Source organism: Bufo gargarizans, chromosome 3, assembly GCF_014858855.1.
Source record: "Bufo gargarizans isolate SCDJY-AF-19 chromosome 3, ASM1485885v1, whole genome shotgun sequence".
NCBI lineage: Eukaryota > Metazoa > Chordata > Amphibia > Anura > Bufonidae > Bufo > Bufo gargarizans.
Genome location: NC_058082.1, coordinates 109,893,276 through 109,910,441, shown reverse-complemented (window position 1 = coordinate 109,910,441; position 17,166 = coordinate 109,893,276). Strand labels below are relative to the sequence as shown.

Below are 17,166 nucleotides of genomic sequence, written 5' to 3'. Positions count from 1 at the left end.
ATATATATATATATATATATATATATATTACACACACACACACTTAAGGAATATATTGAAAAGGGAGTTTGTAAAATATATAATACCGAGAGGTCATGAATTTGCCCACAGTAATAGGAAATACATGTAAAGGATATTATGAAGAAATACCACAAGGTGGCAGTCAAGTATAGAGAATGAGCCTAGTTGGAAGCAGCTTGTAGCGCTGAAGCTGACGGGAAACCTAACTGGTTAGAATAAAGCCTGGTGCGCAGGCTGAGGACCAGCCGCGTGTGCGCACTGCAGATGGAGCGGTGAGGTAAACTGAAAGTGAGCAGTGATGGCAATAAGAAGGGTAAGGTAACAGAGGAAATGCGGTGAAAAAGATAAACGATTAAGCCATTAATAGGGGAGAACAGGATGTGGGACCAAATACATATAATATGAGAAACATAGGAAAACAATTACTAATTTAATTAGCGCTTCACAGGATTATGAAGCGGGCAAATGCCAAGTAAACAGGCATAATAATATGTGTGTATGTATATATATGTGTGTGTGTGTGTGTGTATGTATATATGTGTATGTATATGTATGTATATATATATATGTGTATGGAACATTCAGCAGCAAGAAAGAAGGACGTTACTATGTTGGATTAAACCTTATATAACCTACGCTGCCTGCTCATTGAATACTCCTGAATGCTGATTCAAAAAAAAAATTATATTTTTTTTTGGGGTTCTCGGTTTGTAGTAACTATTTTGCAGCTGGGAGTAAAACGAAAGATCAAGCATAATGAAGTCTCCGGTCTTGACTTAAAATTGTAATTACACTGCACTGCCTCTACAAGCAAGAGGAGGAGTGGGCAGTATTAAAGCGGAAGCGGTGCTTTAGGAGCGCCACTACCTTTTTCAAAGCCGCTGATCTGATATTGATGACCTGTCCTGAAGACCTAATATGAATATTTACAAAAAGCAATGTAACTTTGGAGTGGTGTAGTGGATCAGTATAAAACCAGTACCGATCAGCTCAGGCAGCCCTACCAGCAATTGCGCCTGGTCTCATGCTGTTGCTGCTGGTGACAGTTCTCAGTTTAGCCTTTCTATCCGTAGGGATTTTTTCCCTTTTTGTTTTTTGTTTTTTTTGTTTGTTTTTCTTGTTATTGAGAAAAACTAGGTTGCTCATTATACTTTTTAAAGGGGTTTTCTGGGATTTAACTATTGATGATCTATCCTCAGGACTGAGAGAGGTAAAAGATCAGCACTCCCAAGTTGAGATTCTTTAGTATCAGGCTTTGAATTTGTACTTTGTTCCGTCAGGCAGATCAGCTGAGGGTTTCTGATCTCTGACCCCCTAAACCAGGGGTCAGCAACCTCCGCCACTCCAGTTGTTGTGAAACTACAACTCCCAGCATGCTCCACAAGTGTGTATGCTGGGAGTTGTAGTTTCACCACAGCTGGAGTGCCGAAGGTTGCTGATCCCTGCTGTAAACACTCATTATAGCTCAATTCTTATCTTACTGATAAGAATGTGGCCTAAATAGGTGTTTATGACCTTTTAGTAATTAGAGATGAGGTTTATCTCTATTAAACAGTTAACCCTTTGTGACACAATGGTTGAGTATTTTTAATAAAGACCAGTTGAAGAAAAGATTTTTAGCCCAAAATTGGTCAAATGCAACGGTAAAAGAAAAAATTGGCCCCGAAGGTGTCCTAAGTCTTTAATGCTTTTTGACATATGAAATTTTCACTTTATTTGGGGTGATGCCATGTACTGGGACATGTCCATATTCATTGTCTTTTGAGAGATGTCTTCTAGTTTTTAGATGGTTTTTAATTGTCCATATCATCTGCTTTAATAAAGAATCATTATTCTAGTTATTTTTTGTATTTGGTGAGGTGTGCCTCTTCAATGTGCGGCCTTTCCTTTGGTTTATGTCAAGTATTACCTAGTGATTAGCGATTTGAACAGAGTACCCCCAAGGAAGTGAACAGTGATTAATGTTGTTATTCAGATAAAGAAAATGATGACCGATTTAGCTGTTTCAGGGAGCCGCTCACCGGAGCTGTGATTAGTACAGCGCTGTACGTTGTATAGTGGCTGTGCTTGGTATTGCAGCTCAGTTCCATTTACGATGTATGGTGACATCACATGGCCTAGGTAGAAGGCACGGCGCCCAGAGACCTCATCTAACAGCTTATTGGTGAGGCTCCTGGATGTTGGACCCCCGCCCATCTGATATTGACCTATCCAAAGGACAGATCATCAATATAAATTACCAGATAACCGCTTTAGCAAAATAAGGCTGTTCTCACTTCACTGTCATAGGCTCTGTTCTAAGCCTCTGTCAGCAGTTCCTTTACATTTGACAGAAAGAATACAGCAGCAAAACAAAAGGCGGCACATTTCGACTTACTTTGGATGACTTACTATTTAAATTACTTTCTGCGTTATCAAACATACAGGAGAATGCGGTACTACATACCTCACATGCAGTGATTTTCTCCTCTATTTTCTTTCCTTATCTCCCCTCTTGGACCAGACCACAGTAATAACGTTCAGCCATGTCTCATCTCTGCAGAGTCTGTCACACAGACACTTTTCCATCATCCTCCCCACCTACTGAACACTTTATCTTGCCACCCCTAATATTAGACTGCAGAAAGAGAGTCTGAAAACACTAGTACCACACAGCTAGGGGTCCCTTCAGTGCCCTCAAAATTAATTGCCCCCAGCAAATAGTAACCCTGACATTAATGGTGCCGTAAACTTAGTGCCCCCCCCAAAAAAAAATTGTGCTAATCTGATACTGTGCCAGGGTGCCCCCCGCCCGCCCAAAAATAATAATAATAATGCTCCCAAAAGTCCCACCAATAGTAATAATTCTCTCCCAGAGTGCTCTTAGCAGTATAATGCCCTCAATAGTAGTAATGTCCCCTTTTGTGCCATACGTAATAATGCCGTTATAGTGCCCATAGTAGCAATAATGTTCCTCATAGTCCCCCGAATGAAACATTGCTGGGTGCTAGGGCAGTCCCACATACCCCCTCACCGTGTGGCGTGGACCACAGGTTGAGAACCACTGATCTAGGGCACCTGCCACAGTGTTCATGTGATTATGTATTACACTGTACTGAACACATGGTCTGGTGTCCGCTATAGATATACTGCCCTGGGAGTTGCTGAAAATATAGGCAAAAAAAAATAAATCTCCGACTTCCCTTTCCCAATGTCTAAATAGAAGTTATAGTCCTGATTGTGTTCTTTTCTTTTTCCAAACAGGTAAAATAGAGATTAAGATACTTACCGGTGGTTTTGGTGATGATGATGATGGACACTGGCTTTCAGAAGAGGACACAAGGAACCTGAAAGATATTTTTTTCAATATATTGGTATGTATGTCACTCTAGAGGGAAATTTATTGCAGAGCATAAGATATCCAGTAATGATTAGCGGGACACTTTTCACATGTTAGACCCCCTTCTCATAGACCTATGCTATAGCACTTGGTAGTCACCTGGTCTAAGGTCTTAAAGGGGTGGTATCATGAAGACAACACATGGTCACACCCTCTGAGCTTCAACACTCTGTAAGAGTGGCACCAGTTCTGGTGGACCTGAGCCGGCCTTGTAATTCATTCTGTATCTGAATAAGTTCTGGATTGTTTCCCTTAGGACAGGCATGTCCAAAGTGCGGCCCTCCAGCTGTTGCAAAACTACAACTCCCAGCATGCCCTAATAGCTGTAAGCTATCCAGGCATGCTGGGAGTTGTAGTTTTGCAGCAGCTGGAGGGCCGCACTTTGGACATGCCTGCCTTAGGATTTCTTAAAGGGTTTGTTAAAATAAGAAGAATGCCATGTGGGGCTAGCTCAGCTGAATGTAATACTACCTTTCTCTTTGTGATCTGTTGCTTCATTCTGGAGAAAGAAAGCACTCTTAATCCATATGTAAATGAGCAGTTAAGTGCACTGGGGGCGGGCCCAAGTCATTCTGTGCAACCTTACTCCTCCTGCTTGCTCGGCCAGTCCCTTCCTCTCCTCGTTTGACAGGGCCATGTGAGACGACTATGCAGGAACCTAAGGGCTCGTTCACTCGGCCGTTGGTGGCCCGTGTCCCTGCTGTGAACCACAAATTGCGGTCCGCAATGCACGGGCACCTTCCGTGGAGCGGGCGCATGGGGATCGCAGACCCATGCACTTGACTGGGTCCGCGATCCCTCCGTTCCGCAAAAAGATAGAGCATGAACGGAACCCCAGAAAGCACTCCTTAGTGTTCCGAGCTTCCGTTCAGCATCTCCGGATTTGTGGACCCATTGAAATGAATGGGTCCGCATCCATGATGCGGAATGACAACGGAGCGGTGCCCGTGTATTGGGGATCCGCAAATGCGGTCCGCAGTACGGGAACGGGTCACCAATGGTCGTGTGAACGAGCCCTAACATGCATAGGGATCTCAATCTTTCTGCAGCACATGGATGATATTTCATAAAATCCCATTCACTCTGATGCTACTGTAAATGCAGCGTTTTTTTCCTCCAACCATTCCGCAGCAGAAACTATACAACACCTCTGTCCCATGTGTAACATAAAGAGAAGCTCTTATAAGCGTTCTAGAGTAGATCTACCTTACTGTTTTTGTTTGTTTTCCCTAGATACAGGGATCAGAAGATGCTCACAAAGAACAGAAGCGACAACAACAGCTTGAGGACAATTATCGGTTTGTCTGGAACCAGAATAATGACGATTCGAAGACCACCAGCACCTCCACAGACTCTGATGATGTTGACTTCTAACAAGAACGGACATCCAAATGAGACTTCGAATCTTGCCCCGTGGACTCGAGCCTGCTAACAAATCTTTTGGGATGAATGATGCTTCAAGAAAATGGTGGTTTGCGAGCCTGGATGGATCTGCAGAGGCCTCCGCTTCGCCGGCAATAGTTTAAAGCAGTGTTAGATGACTTGCTGGATGCGTGCAAAGCTCAACTAGGAGAATAAAAGAAAATGTGTATTTATAGATTTTAGTTTCCTTCCTTTAGCTCCGCTGAAGATAAAGATTAGAAAAGTGACTGACTACATACTCCTCACCCACTGAGGGAATCGTGTCCTTTAGGGGGGTTTTATGTAACTAAATCTTAATTTATTTTATTATGTGCAGCCTATTCATATACTTTTAATATCTGTTTGCTGTCGGTGTATGAAATCCAGATGCTGAAGGCCTGTTTATGTGCACAGCTTATGTTTACGATGGATGTGTTCAGTGTAGACCAGGGGTGCAGAACCCGTAATGTGCGCCCCCAATCATCTGGCCATAGAAATGCCTGCTCATATTTAGTTTCCATAGAGACGACGAGCAAGTACTAATGGTCCGCTATGTAGCCACCTCTGGATCCCACATATTTTAGGAGAATGGGATTCCTGATCTTGTTTGGCACACCAGAAAAGGAGTATAGAAGTTAGAAGTGCCTGTCTGAATGCGGTTCTCTCCATTGCAGTTTATAGGCATTGTGAAGTGCTAGGCCGTGACCACAACACCCATCATCTCTAATAGAGAGAGAGAGAGAGAGAGAGACATGCTTGCAAGATCTCCTCCTCTCTAGAAGGCTTAGAACCCCCATTCTCCCAATTGGTGAGAGTCCTTGAAGCAGAATATCTGCACCTGTCCAACATTTTTGGCATATATTTTTCTATGCTATAAATCTATAATTTTTTATTGTGCTCCTTGGGACTTGTTCAATATGAAAATGTGGCCCTGAAAAGGTTGTGCACCCCTGGTCTAGAAAGTCTGGTGTGAGATAAAGGGATTGTGCAGTGCTAAAATATGGATGATGCATCCTAAGGACAGGTCACCAGTACCAGATTGGCTGGGGGTCGACACCCAGCACCCCCACCAATCGGCTATTTGAATAGATAGCGACCTTTGTGCGAGCTCTGCTTCCACTTCAAAATTACCTGCACTTCGCCTGTTCGTCTCATTTAAGTGAATGGAACTGAGCAGTTATAATTACACTGCTCCGCTAGTGCGAATGAGACCGTGCACAGGTAATTAGGAGGTGGAAGCATAGCTCACACAAGGGCAGCTATCTCTTCAAACAGCTGATCGGCGGGGGGTGCTGGGTTTCGGACCCCAGCCAATCTGATATTGATGACACGGAATGAGCGAATCTACTTCGGATGAAACATCCGAAGTCAATTCGCATAAAACTTTTGTTTCAATTACACCGGCCATTTTCAGTCTATAATGAGCGACCATAAAACGAGTCAAATGGCGCTAAGTTTAAAGGCGTTTTACATGTGCCAATGCAAACCGTATGGGGGATGAAAGATCACTGCTGCAATCATTCGCCCCAATACAGTTTGCTATTATTGGCAGCACATCCGCTGTTTACACGGGGAGATGTGCTACCATTTGGGAAATGTTTTTTGTACAGTAGAAATAATTTATGCAGTTTTATGCGAATCGACTTTGGATGTTCCATTCGCTCATCCCTATTGATGACCTGTCCTGAGGATGCATCATCAATATCTTTGCACTGCACGATCCCTCTAAACAGTCTGGACTCCATTTAGGCTACACTGATATGTGAAATCTGAAAAACTCTTCTAAGGTACAGGGTCTCCTGGTGGAGATCCAGAGGGTGTAGAAAATGTTACTGGAGAAAAATCATGCAGATTTGGTTTGGTTGTAATCTCCAGTTCCCTCTCAAAGGTCAGACATTGCCTTACCTGTTGGCTACCTCTAGGTGGCGCTAGAAACACAATTCTCTTCTGGATCTAACTTGCATACTCCAGAAGGAAGACAAAAAGTCAGTCTAGTGCCCAGGGAGTATTTCCCCTTAAGATTGCTCACTGGCTGACTCTCTGCAAATCAATCCCATCTGAGAATCGGCTGCACGAAATATATGGTAGCAAACTAATGGCAAAAGAGGCAAATTTGCCCGCATATAGCCCATTGATGGTTGCCTAGATTCATTTGGGAGAAATAAAAGCTCTGCACAGTTTCTCAGCCCCCGAATGTAAACTGTTTCTATTCAATAACAGCAAGCGGAGAACCATACAAAAGTTGAAAATATAAAACACAATGGGCCAGATTTATCATTACTCTGACGGCTCACTGCACTTTCACATATGGTAGATTTATGACGGCCCTTTAAGACTGCGATTAATGTGGTGTGACGGTAGCAGTTTATCCGTCAGTAAGCGGCTTTACAAAAGTCGCATGTCTTTCCGAAAAAGTTGCATGTTCTTTTAAAAAGTCGCATAAGATAAGCATGGTCTGCACTGGAGTGATTGTGCGCATTTTTTTGCGGCTTTTTAAATTGTCTCAATAGTAAATCTGTCTAGAGATTAATTTGCATAAGAAAACACGCCCACTTTCAGAAAACTGGCGAGCCTAGCGCAGAGCCAATAAAAGTTGCAAATTTTTGCACGGTTTAGGCGATTGCGCAAAAATTTGCGACTTTTTCACTCCATTATTCTGACTTGAGCTAATGGTGACTCTGGCCCAAAGTATATAACAAGGTTGCAGGACTTTAGATTATGCAATGATTAAGCATAACATAAAACCGGACAGACCTTTTCATTGGAATAGTGGGTTTTATAGCAATAAACGTTAAGATTTATGAAAACTAGTGTAAATGAAAACCAGAGTTGTCGTCTACAGCAACCAGTCACATTATAGCTTTTATTTTCCTAAATGCCCTTTTTTTCAGATTAAGGGCTTAACGAGCATTCGCAAGAACCCTGGTTTTACATGTCGCATCTTGTATTCAGGCCTTAAAGTCATAGTTGTTGGTAGCACATCTCCCCATGTAAACAGGGGATGTGCTGTCGATAATAGCAAACTGTATTGGGGCGAGTGATTGCAGTAGTGATCTTTCGTCCCCCATATGGTTTGCATTGGCACATGTAAAATGCCTTTTAAAATGAGTGCCATTTGACTTGTTTTATGGTCGCTCATTATAGACATAAAAGGGCCCTAAGCCAGATTGGAATTTGTGACTGGTCTCTATGGCCATATTCTTTTTTTTTTTTTTGTACTAGTTTTTACGACTTTTCCATTATTGTGAATAACATTGATGTCCGATTGAGAAACCTTATCATGGAAGAATCCTTTTATCCATAGAAATTGCATTCCTTAAATGGGTTGTTCATGCCCAGGGCCTTTCGGGCTGACCCCCTAGAGTGGCCTGGAATCCTACTAACCAGATCCATGCTGCTGGGTTCCTGCCACTAGTGTGGATCTCGGGTCTCCCCACGTCAACATTCGGTTTGCTGCAGGTCATGTGGCTGCTGCAACCAATGATGCGTTACATCTGTGACTTTTCCCACTTAACCCAGTGATATGACACATGCAGTCAGCCACCGCTGCTGACCAAGCCGAATGTTGATGCATGGAGACCAGAGATCTGCAGCAGTGGCGAAGGTGCGGAAACCCAGCAGCAAGGATCATGCCCTCCGCAGATCTGGGCAGTCTGCTTGAAAACACCCTTAAATATGACTTATACTGCCGGTGGCTTCCGTTGCCTCAAACTATACAGTGGACAGAAGGCCGCCGTCCGCTGTGTAGTTTCTGGTGATGGTGTAATGCGGCCAAGCTCCCATTCGCTTGCTGAGCTGCAGTATCCCGGTACAGCCAGTGCTGTATGGTTTCTGGCATCGGTGGCTGCCTAAAACAGCTGATCAGTGGGGGTTCACCTATCCTGATGAGAGGCCATCAATATCGAAGTACCAGTAAACCCCTTTAAATTTTATCAATGAAGAATGTAAGTATTGCTACTGTATAGCTCAGGAATTATTTCAGATATTTTCTATGGTTTAAAAAGACTTGGGGGGTGAGACTTTTTTTTTAATCAAAACTGGTGTAAATGGCTTAGTTGCCCATAGCAACCAATCGGATTCCACCTTTCATTTACCAAAGGAGCTCTGAAAAATGAAAGGTGGAATCTGATTGGTTGCTAGGTGCACCAGTGTTAATAAATCTCCCCCTTGGTGTAGTCCACACTGAAGACCATGGGCGTGTGATTGGAGAACCGTTAATTGTCTTGGGTGTAGTATGCTTACAGGAGATTCAGCTGCTCTTCTGCAATGTGCAATTTTGCAAGTGTGTGTGTTTTATTTTTTTATTTTTTTTCATTGAAAGAGTTTTTTTTTTTTTTTTAAGGTTGTGATTCAATAATTTGTGATAATTTTGTGCCCCATATAGAAATATTTATTACAATAAAATGCTTTTACATATACATTCCTTTTTTTTTTTTTTTTTTCCCCTCTGGCTGACTCTGCATATTGCCGGGTTCCCCATTATAGTTAATCCCTGTAGTTTCCGGCAATGCCCTCTGGCTGACTCTGCATATTGCCGGGTTCCCCATTATAGTTAATCCCTGTAGTTTCCGGCAATGCCAGAGACAGAGAGATCGGGCAGGCTGTTCACTACTGGAATCTGGGAAACGCTAGTGTGAAACTTCATTCTGTGTGATACCTGTTCTGTACAAAAAGATGTAGAGGTAGAGAGAAATGTATTGTCTGGCTTTAAAACAAACTAGCATACATACGCTTTTTGGACATGTATTGGGACTACTACACATTGGGACAGTTCTGACCTCACCCCCATCAGACACCTTTGGATAAACTAGAATGGATACTGTGAGCCAGTTCCTCACGTCTGACCTCACAAATGTTCTTCTCGAAAATCCCCACAGCTCAAAAATAAAGACTTTTTGAGGATGTTGAGCTTAAAGGGAATATGTCATCACAATCTAGGACTATTAAGGCGGGTTTACACGCAGCAACCAAAAGGACGATTGTCGGGAAGGTAGCGTTCCTTCCCGACAGTCGGCTGCTCATTCAGTGAAGGAGACTCTGCATTTACAGGTGAAACTCGAAAAATTTGAATATCGTGTAAAAGTCCATTTATGTCAGTAATGCAAATTAAAAGGAATTGCATTAATGCAGCTTAAAATTAGAATTTCTCGCTCATATCATTGGGGGACACAGGACCGTGGGTTCTTCGGCGCTCGCCACTTCGGTACGCAGAGAGTTGTGGCTCAAGGCATGGAAGGCTGATTCTTCATCTAAACGCTCCCTGCTGAGACTTCCGTTTTCTGGGTCTCGGCTGTTTGGGACCAAACTAGATGAGATTATTTCAGAAGCCACGGGTGGGAAGAGCACCCATCTGCCCCAACCCAAGGCAAAGCAGCCTTTTCAGTCCAGAACTGCGTCCTCTCGCTTCCAGTCCTTTCGCCGTTTTTCGGGCACCCGTTCAGCACCCACCTCAGCGGCGGGACCGCCCAGTCAGGATCGGCAAAAAGGCCCGTCCTTTAAGCCCCAACAGGCCTGGCGTCTGCGTGCTCAGCAGCCCCGCACAGCCCCAGGTAAGCAGCCTTCAGCATGAAGGTTTGTCCCCACCCTCTCAGGTGGGGGGGCGTCTTCTCCTGTTCCAGGAGATTTGGCACGCCCACATCCCGGACGCATGGGCGCTCGAGGTCGTCTCCTCAGGCTACAAGATAGAGTTCAGGTCCCTTCCCCCCCAACCGTTTTTTTCCTCTCCCGGCCCAGGTCCAGGGATCCCGTCAGGGCCGCGGCGTTTTTGCACGCGGTCCAGGCACTGCTCTCCCGGGGGGTGATTTCTCCCGTTCCCTCGGAGGAGCGGTTTACAAGTTTTTATTCCAACCTGCTTGTGGTCCCCAAAAAGGAGGGCGATGTGAGGCCGGTGCTGGACCTCAAACTTCTGAACCGTTATCTAAGGGTTCAAAGGTTCAGAATGGAGTCCCTCCGCTCCGTGGTTGCTTCACTGGTGAAAGGGGAGTTCATGGCGTCATTGGACATACAGGACGCATACCTCCACATCCCCATCGCCACGGCCCACCAGCGGTTCCTCCGATTTGCCATCCAGTCGGATCACTACCAGTTCGTCGCTCTGCCGTTCGGTCTGGCGACGGCCCCGTGGGTATTTACGAAGGTTCTTGCCCCCTTTCTGGGGATTCTGCGATCCAGGGGCATTACCCTTCTCCCGTATCTGGACGACATCTTGGTCAAGGCCCCTACAGCGTCGTAATGCGAAGAGAGTCTCCGGATCACGATGAGCACCCTCACTCGCTTCGGGTGGATTGTCAACCTGAGGAAGTCGTGCCCGTCTCCCACCACTCAGATCAGGTTCTGCTGTGGTGCGTCTGCCACTGGACAAGAGGTCAGGCATTCAGGATGCGGTGCGTCTGCTTCTCCAGCGACGCAGGGTGTCGATTCGCAGCTGTATGCGAGTACTGGGTCTGATGGTAGCCTCATTCGAAGCGACACCATTCGCCCAATTCCACACCAGGGAGTTTCAGCGGCTCATTTTGTCCTCCTGGGACAAGTCCCGGGATTCGCTGGACCTCAGGATCTCGCTGTCTCAGCCCGTGCGTGCGGCTCTTGGCTGGTGGATGGTACCGGACCACCTGTCCTCAGGGAAGTCTTTCCTCCCAGTGTCTTGGACGGTGGTTACGACCGACGCCAGCCTCCGCGGCTGGGGAGGGGGGACTCGCAGCGGGACGGTGATGAACGAGGCTGCAAGGATCCTGCAGTGGGCGGAGGCCCATGTCCCGGTGATCTCGGCAATATTCATCCCGGGGGTAGACAATTGGACAGCGGATTTCCTCAGTCGAACGACGGTGGACTCGGGGGAGTGGTCTCTACACCCGGAGGTGTTCGAGGACCTTTGTATCCGGTGGGGTCGCCCGGAAGTGGATCCGATGGCATCCAGGCTGAATCGCAAGCTCCCGTGCTTCCTGTCTCGCACGAGATCCGATGGTGTGCGACAGTAGACGCTCTCGTGGCACCGTGGGACAACTTCACGTTTCTGTACGTGTTCCCTCCGTTGCCGCTCCTGCCGCGAATCCTTCGCAGGATATGGTTGGAGGGCATTCAGGCGCTTCCTGTTGAAGCAGAGGGGTTTCTCGGATGCGGTCGTTCGCACGATGATTAGGGCTAGGAAGCCCTCCTCCGCCAAGATCTATTATCGCACGTGGAAGTCTTTCATTAAATTCCGTGAGGACAGAGATCTCCCTTCCAGGAAGTTTTCTCTCCCTATGGTGCTGGCCTTTCTTCAGGCGGGGTTGGAGCTAGGGCTAGCTCTGAGTTCGCTGAAGGGACAGGTTTCGGCTCTTTCCATTTTGTTCCAGCGTACACTGGCGGGGCTGGGCCCGGTCAAGACCTTCATACAGGGAGTGGCTCACACCGCAGCCCCCTTATCGGCCACCGTTGCATTCCTGGGACCTGAATTTGGTGCTGGTGGCGCTCCAGTCTGAGCCATTTGAGCCTCTGCGGGAAGTTTCCCTCCGCATACTCTCGCGGAAGGTCGCGTTTCTGGTCGCCATTACCTCCATCCGTCGGGTGTCGGAACTGGCGGCGCTCTCGTGCAAAGAACCCTTCTTGGTGTTCCATCAAGACAAGGTGGTTCTCCGGACAGTGCCGTCATTCCTTCCGAAGGTGGTGTCGGCGTTTCATGTTAATGAGGACATTGTTCTGCCCTCTTTTTGCCCTGAGCCTTCCCATCCTAGGGAGGTGGCTCTCCACCGTCTGGATGTGGTACGGGCCTTGCGGATCTACCTGTCTGTGGTGGCCGCACGGACTCCCTGTTCGTGATCTCGGAGGGTCCTCGCAAAGTTTTGGCAGTCTCCAAGGTGACTATTGCTCGGTGGATTAGATCGGCCATTGCCGAGGCCTACCGCTCCAAGGGCAGGGTTCCTCCTCCCGGTATCACGGCTCACTCTACCAGGGCGATCGGGGCTTCTTGGGCTCACCTTCACCACGCTTTGGCGTCTCAATTGTGTAAGGCAGCGACTTGGTCTTCTTTGCACACCTTCACAAAATTTTACCGGGTGCATTCTTTCGCCTCGGCGGATGCTGCTCTCGGTCGCAGAGTTTTACAGGCCGCAGTGTAGTGTCTTCCATGTGGGAGTTGGGGCCTGTTCTTGTATTCCCGCCCCGGGGACTGCTTTGGGACGTCCCACGGTCCTGTGTCCCCCAATGATATGAGCGAGAAAACGAGATTTTTGTGAACTCACCTGTAAAATCTCTTTCTCGCTTTATTCATTGGGGGACACTGGCACCCACCCATTTTTTCTCGTTGTTCTGAGGCCTGTGGGTCAGAGTTGCCGGTTGGGACTGGTGTCCGGTTCGTTTTTAGTTTTTTTGTCGGGCAGTGGTCCTTACTAGTTATGTTTTTGTTTCGGTACTGTTTTCTCCTACTGCTGAAGCACAAACTGATATGCTCTCTCCAGGCTGGAGGGGGTATAGCCTGCAGGGGAGGAGCTAACAGCTTTCAGCCTAGTGTTGCCTCCTAGTGGCAGCAGCAAGCTATACCCACGGTCCTGTGTCCCCCAATGAATAAAGCGAGAGAGATTTTACAGGTGAGTTCACAAAAATCTTGTTTTTCCGTACATTCCATTGGGGGACACAGACCATGGGTATAGCTTAGAGGTATTAGTAGGAGGGACACTATGCAAATACAAAAGAGAGCTCCTCCTCCTCGGGCTATACCCCTAGGCTCCACCAGGAGGAAGTCAGTCTTTGCTTAGTGTCCAGTGATGGAGGATGACACTTTAGTGATGCTACTCCGGTTTGTTATTTTCTTTCTAGATGGGGACACAGGTCAGCATAGCGTCTTTTGGACGCTGCCTGGCTGCCTCCATTTTCCCCCAAGAAGACAAGCGGATCCGGGCTCGACCTGTTGGCTCCGGCATCCCACCAGCTCCTGGGTCACCTGCTGCTGCCCTCCATCCAGAGCACTGTACTTTGGTGAGTCAGATGTCTGAAGAGGTGAGCCCTGCTGGTACAGAACAGAAGGAGAAGACTGCAGAAGCAGATAAGTATGGCTTCCCCTCTGCGCCCGCCCCCCCCCCCCCATGGGACCCCCGGTGGCGGCTGGTTGATCAACTTTCTGACACTGATACCTTGTGGAATGGATGGGGCGCCTGGGTGAGCTGGGAAATGGGGGGTGTCCGTTCTGAAAGGGGCATCTGGAGGCACTATACCAGGATAGTATCTTTCCTGCTGGGACTCTTATAGAGCACTCCGCCGGTGCCAGCACCACGGCAGCTCCCGACCAGCGATTCGCCCCCCGCTTATTCTGAGGGCCTCCGACCCTAGGGGACAAGCACCAGCCTTCATTAACCCCCGCCACCCCCGCTTTTCGGCGCTGGGCGGCATTTTTTCATAAAGCGTGCGCTTCTATGACGCGTACTGGGGGCGGAGCCTCAGCGCTTCGCTCTGGCTTCTTCCTTCGCTTCCTGAGAAGCTCCTGGCTGCTCCTCCGGTGGACGTCTGTGCTGTTGCCTGGGTGGTAGGACTTTTTTAGCCCTTTTTGGTTGTGGTTGCCATCATGCCTAAGCCTGGGGCCTCCCTTAAGTCTGCCAAGACCTCTTCTCAGATCCCAATAGGGTCCTGTATGAAGTGTCTTCTGCCACTTTCTGTCACTGGTATCTGTGCCTCCTTCCCTGCCCCTGGACAGGATCATCCTTCCGCCTCCTTCTCTTGCCCAGCCCAGTCCCCCCTGCTGAGCCTGCGGTAACCGCTTGGGCATCTGCCATGTCCGGCGCGGCCGCTGATTTGGCCTTAGTCACCAAGGCAGCCATGTCCTTTATGGAACGTTTGGCAGTTTCCAATCCTGTGGCGCCAACCACTCCATCTCCTCTCAGTGGTTCCCGCAGAGGACGCCTGACTACTAAGAGGCAGTGTGAGCGGCAGCATCCCTCCTCGGATGACTGTTTCCCCCCCTCGCCTAGAGGCGCGTTCGGACGACCAAGACCTGGCGGAACAAGATGCGTCTGCTGACACACTGGATTTGGTTCTCCAGATGTCTCAGGCTTCCAAGGTTCTTTGCGAGGCTTCCATGGACATTGCTTCCCTCTTTGCCCGCATTTCAGCCCTCTCGGTCATTCAGCGCAGGGAGGTCTGGTTAAAGGTGTGGGACGCCAACGCCTCTTCCAAACGTTCCCTTGCTAATCTCCCCTTTGGGTGTTCCAGACTTTTTGGGGCTCAGCTGGATGAGTTCATCTCTGCCGCTACTGTGGGCAAGAGCACTTATCTTCCCCAACCCAGGTCCAAGCGCCCCTTTCGGACCAGGTCTTCCAGTTCCCGGTACCAGTCCTTTCGCTGCTTCTCTTCTAGTAGGACGTCGTCTGCTTCCTCCGCTGGGGGGTCTCAGGACTCCCGCAAAAAGCCCTCCTTCAAGCTCCAGCCTTCCTGGCGCCAGAGGGCACAGTCGGTCTGACCTGCTGCTCCCAAGCAGTCTTCCGCATGAAGGGGCGCCCCCACCCCTCGTGGTGGGGGGGCCACCTGCTCTCTTCAGCAGATTTGGAGGGCTCATGTTCAGGACGCATGGGCTCTAGAAATTGTAACATCAGGTTACAAGATAGAATTCGCGTCCAGACCGCCGGAACGTTTTTTCCCTTCTCGCGTTCCGGGGATCCGGCCCGAGCCTCGGACCTCTTGATGGCAGTTTCCTCCCTTCTGGACCGGGGTGTTGTTCCCCGAGAGGAACAGGGCACAGATTTCTATTCAAATCTGTTCGTGGTCCTAAAGAAGGAGGGGTCGGTGCGTCCGATCCTGGATCTGAAGCGGCTCAACAAGTTTCTGCGGGTGCGGAGGTTTCGAATGGAATCCCTCCGCTCCGTTATTGTTTCTCTTCTTCCAGGGGAGTTCCTCACGTCCATAGACATCCAGGACGCCTATCTGCATGTCCCTATCGCAGAATCTCACCAATGATTTCTGTGCTTTGCCATTGGTGGGCGGCACTATCAGTTTGTCGCCCTTTCTTTCGGGCTAGCGACCGCCCCTCGGGTCTTTACCAAGATCCTAGCGCAGCTCATGGCGCTTTTTCGCACCAGGGGCATTCCTTTGCTGCCCTACCTAGACGACATCCTGATAAAGGCCCCCTCGCTTCCGCAGGCCGAGGACAGTGTCCGAATCACTGTTCAGACTCTGGAACAGTTCGACTGGCTGATCAACTCCCAGAAGTCCTCTCTCCTCCCGTCCCAGAGGCTCTCCTTCCTGGGGATGGTTTTGGATACCAAAGTGTTTCTTCTAGTCTCCAAGTCCTCCCAGAACCAGGGGGCAGTGTCGCACCTGCTGCGCTCCCCGTGTCTCTCCATCTGGGAGTGCATGCGGGTCCTGGGTCTTATGGTAGCCTCTTTCGAGGCCGTACCATATGCCCAGTTTCACACGTTCACTGCAACAGGAGATCCTTTCCCTCTGGGACAAGACCTCTCGTGGTCTGGACGCTTGCATCCGCCTGTCTCAGCGGGTTTGGGCTGCTCTTTTTGGTGGCTGTCCCCTATGCACCTGACGTCGGGAAGATCTTTCCTCCCGTTCTCCTGGACGATCGTCACCACCGATGCCAGCCTCCTGGGTTGGGGAGGCGTTCTCCTGTCCCGCGCGGTTCAGGGGGTTTGGTCGGTGGCAGAATCTCGCCTCACGATCAACGTCCTGGAGCTGAGAGCGATTTTCCACTCCCTCTCCCATTGGACTCCTCTCCTTGCCGGCCGCCCAGTGAGGATTCAGTCGGACAATGCCACGGCTGTGGCTTACATCAACCATCAAGGCAGGACCCGCAGCTGGGCGGTGATGCAGGAGGTGAGGAGAATTCTGCTGTGGGCGGAGTCTCACGTTCTGTTGTTGGCAGCGGTATACATTCCTGGAGTAGACAACTGGACAGCGGACTTTCTAAGCCGCAACAAGGTGGATCCAGGCGAGTGGTCTCTGCATCCGGATGTTTTCGAAGACTGCTGCCGCCGGTGGGGCAGTCCGGATGTGGACTTGATGGCGTCCAGGCTCAACAACAAGCTCCCGGTGTTCCTAGCTCGCGCCCGGGATCCAAGGGCGTACGGGGTGGAAGCACTGGTGTCTCCGTGTCAGGACTTCAGCCTCCTCTATGTATTCCCTCCACTTCCTCTGCTGCCGAAGGTTCTACGCAGGATCAAGGCGGAAGGGATTCCGACCGTTCTCATCGCCCCGGATTGGCCTCGTCGCGCATGGTTCTCGGACGTGGCTCGGATGCTGGCGGACGCCCCATGGCCTCTTCCCGACAGAAGATCTACTGTCTCAGGGCCCGCTCTTCCACCTGAATTTACAGTCACTTTGTTTAACGTCGTGGCTGTTGAAACCGCCATCCTGAAGAAGAGGGGGTTCTCGGATTCGGTGGTTAGAACCAT

General features: G+C 48.9%; 1 protein-coding gene across 2 annotated transcripts in view; it reads left to right on the top strand.

Moving 5' to 3' along the window:
• The window catches only part of OS9 (OS9 endoplasmic reticulum lectin), a 93,469-nt gene extending 88,472 nt beyond the window's left edge, over positions 1-4,997 (top strand). For both annotated transcript variants that reach the window (XM_044284637.1, XM_044284636.1), the window contains 2 exons: positions 3,265-3,374; positions 4,634-4,997. In XM_044284637.1, coding sequence (XP_044140572.1) covers positions 3,265-3,374; positions 4,634-4,774 — 251 coding nt within the window. In that variant the 3' untranslated portion in view covers positions 4,775-4,997. The remainder of the gene's footprint in view (positions 1-3,264; positions 3,375-4,633) is intronic.
• Positions 4,998-17,166: the final 12,169 nt, after the last annotated feature.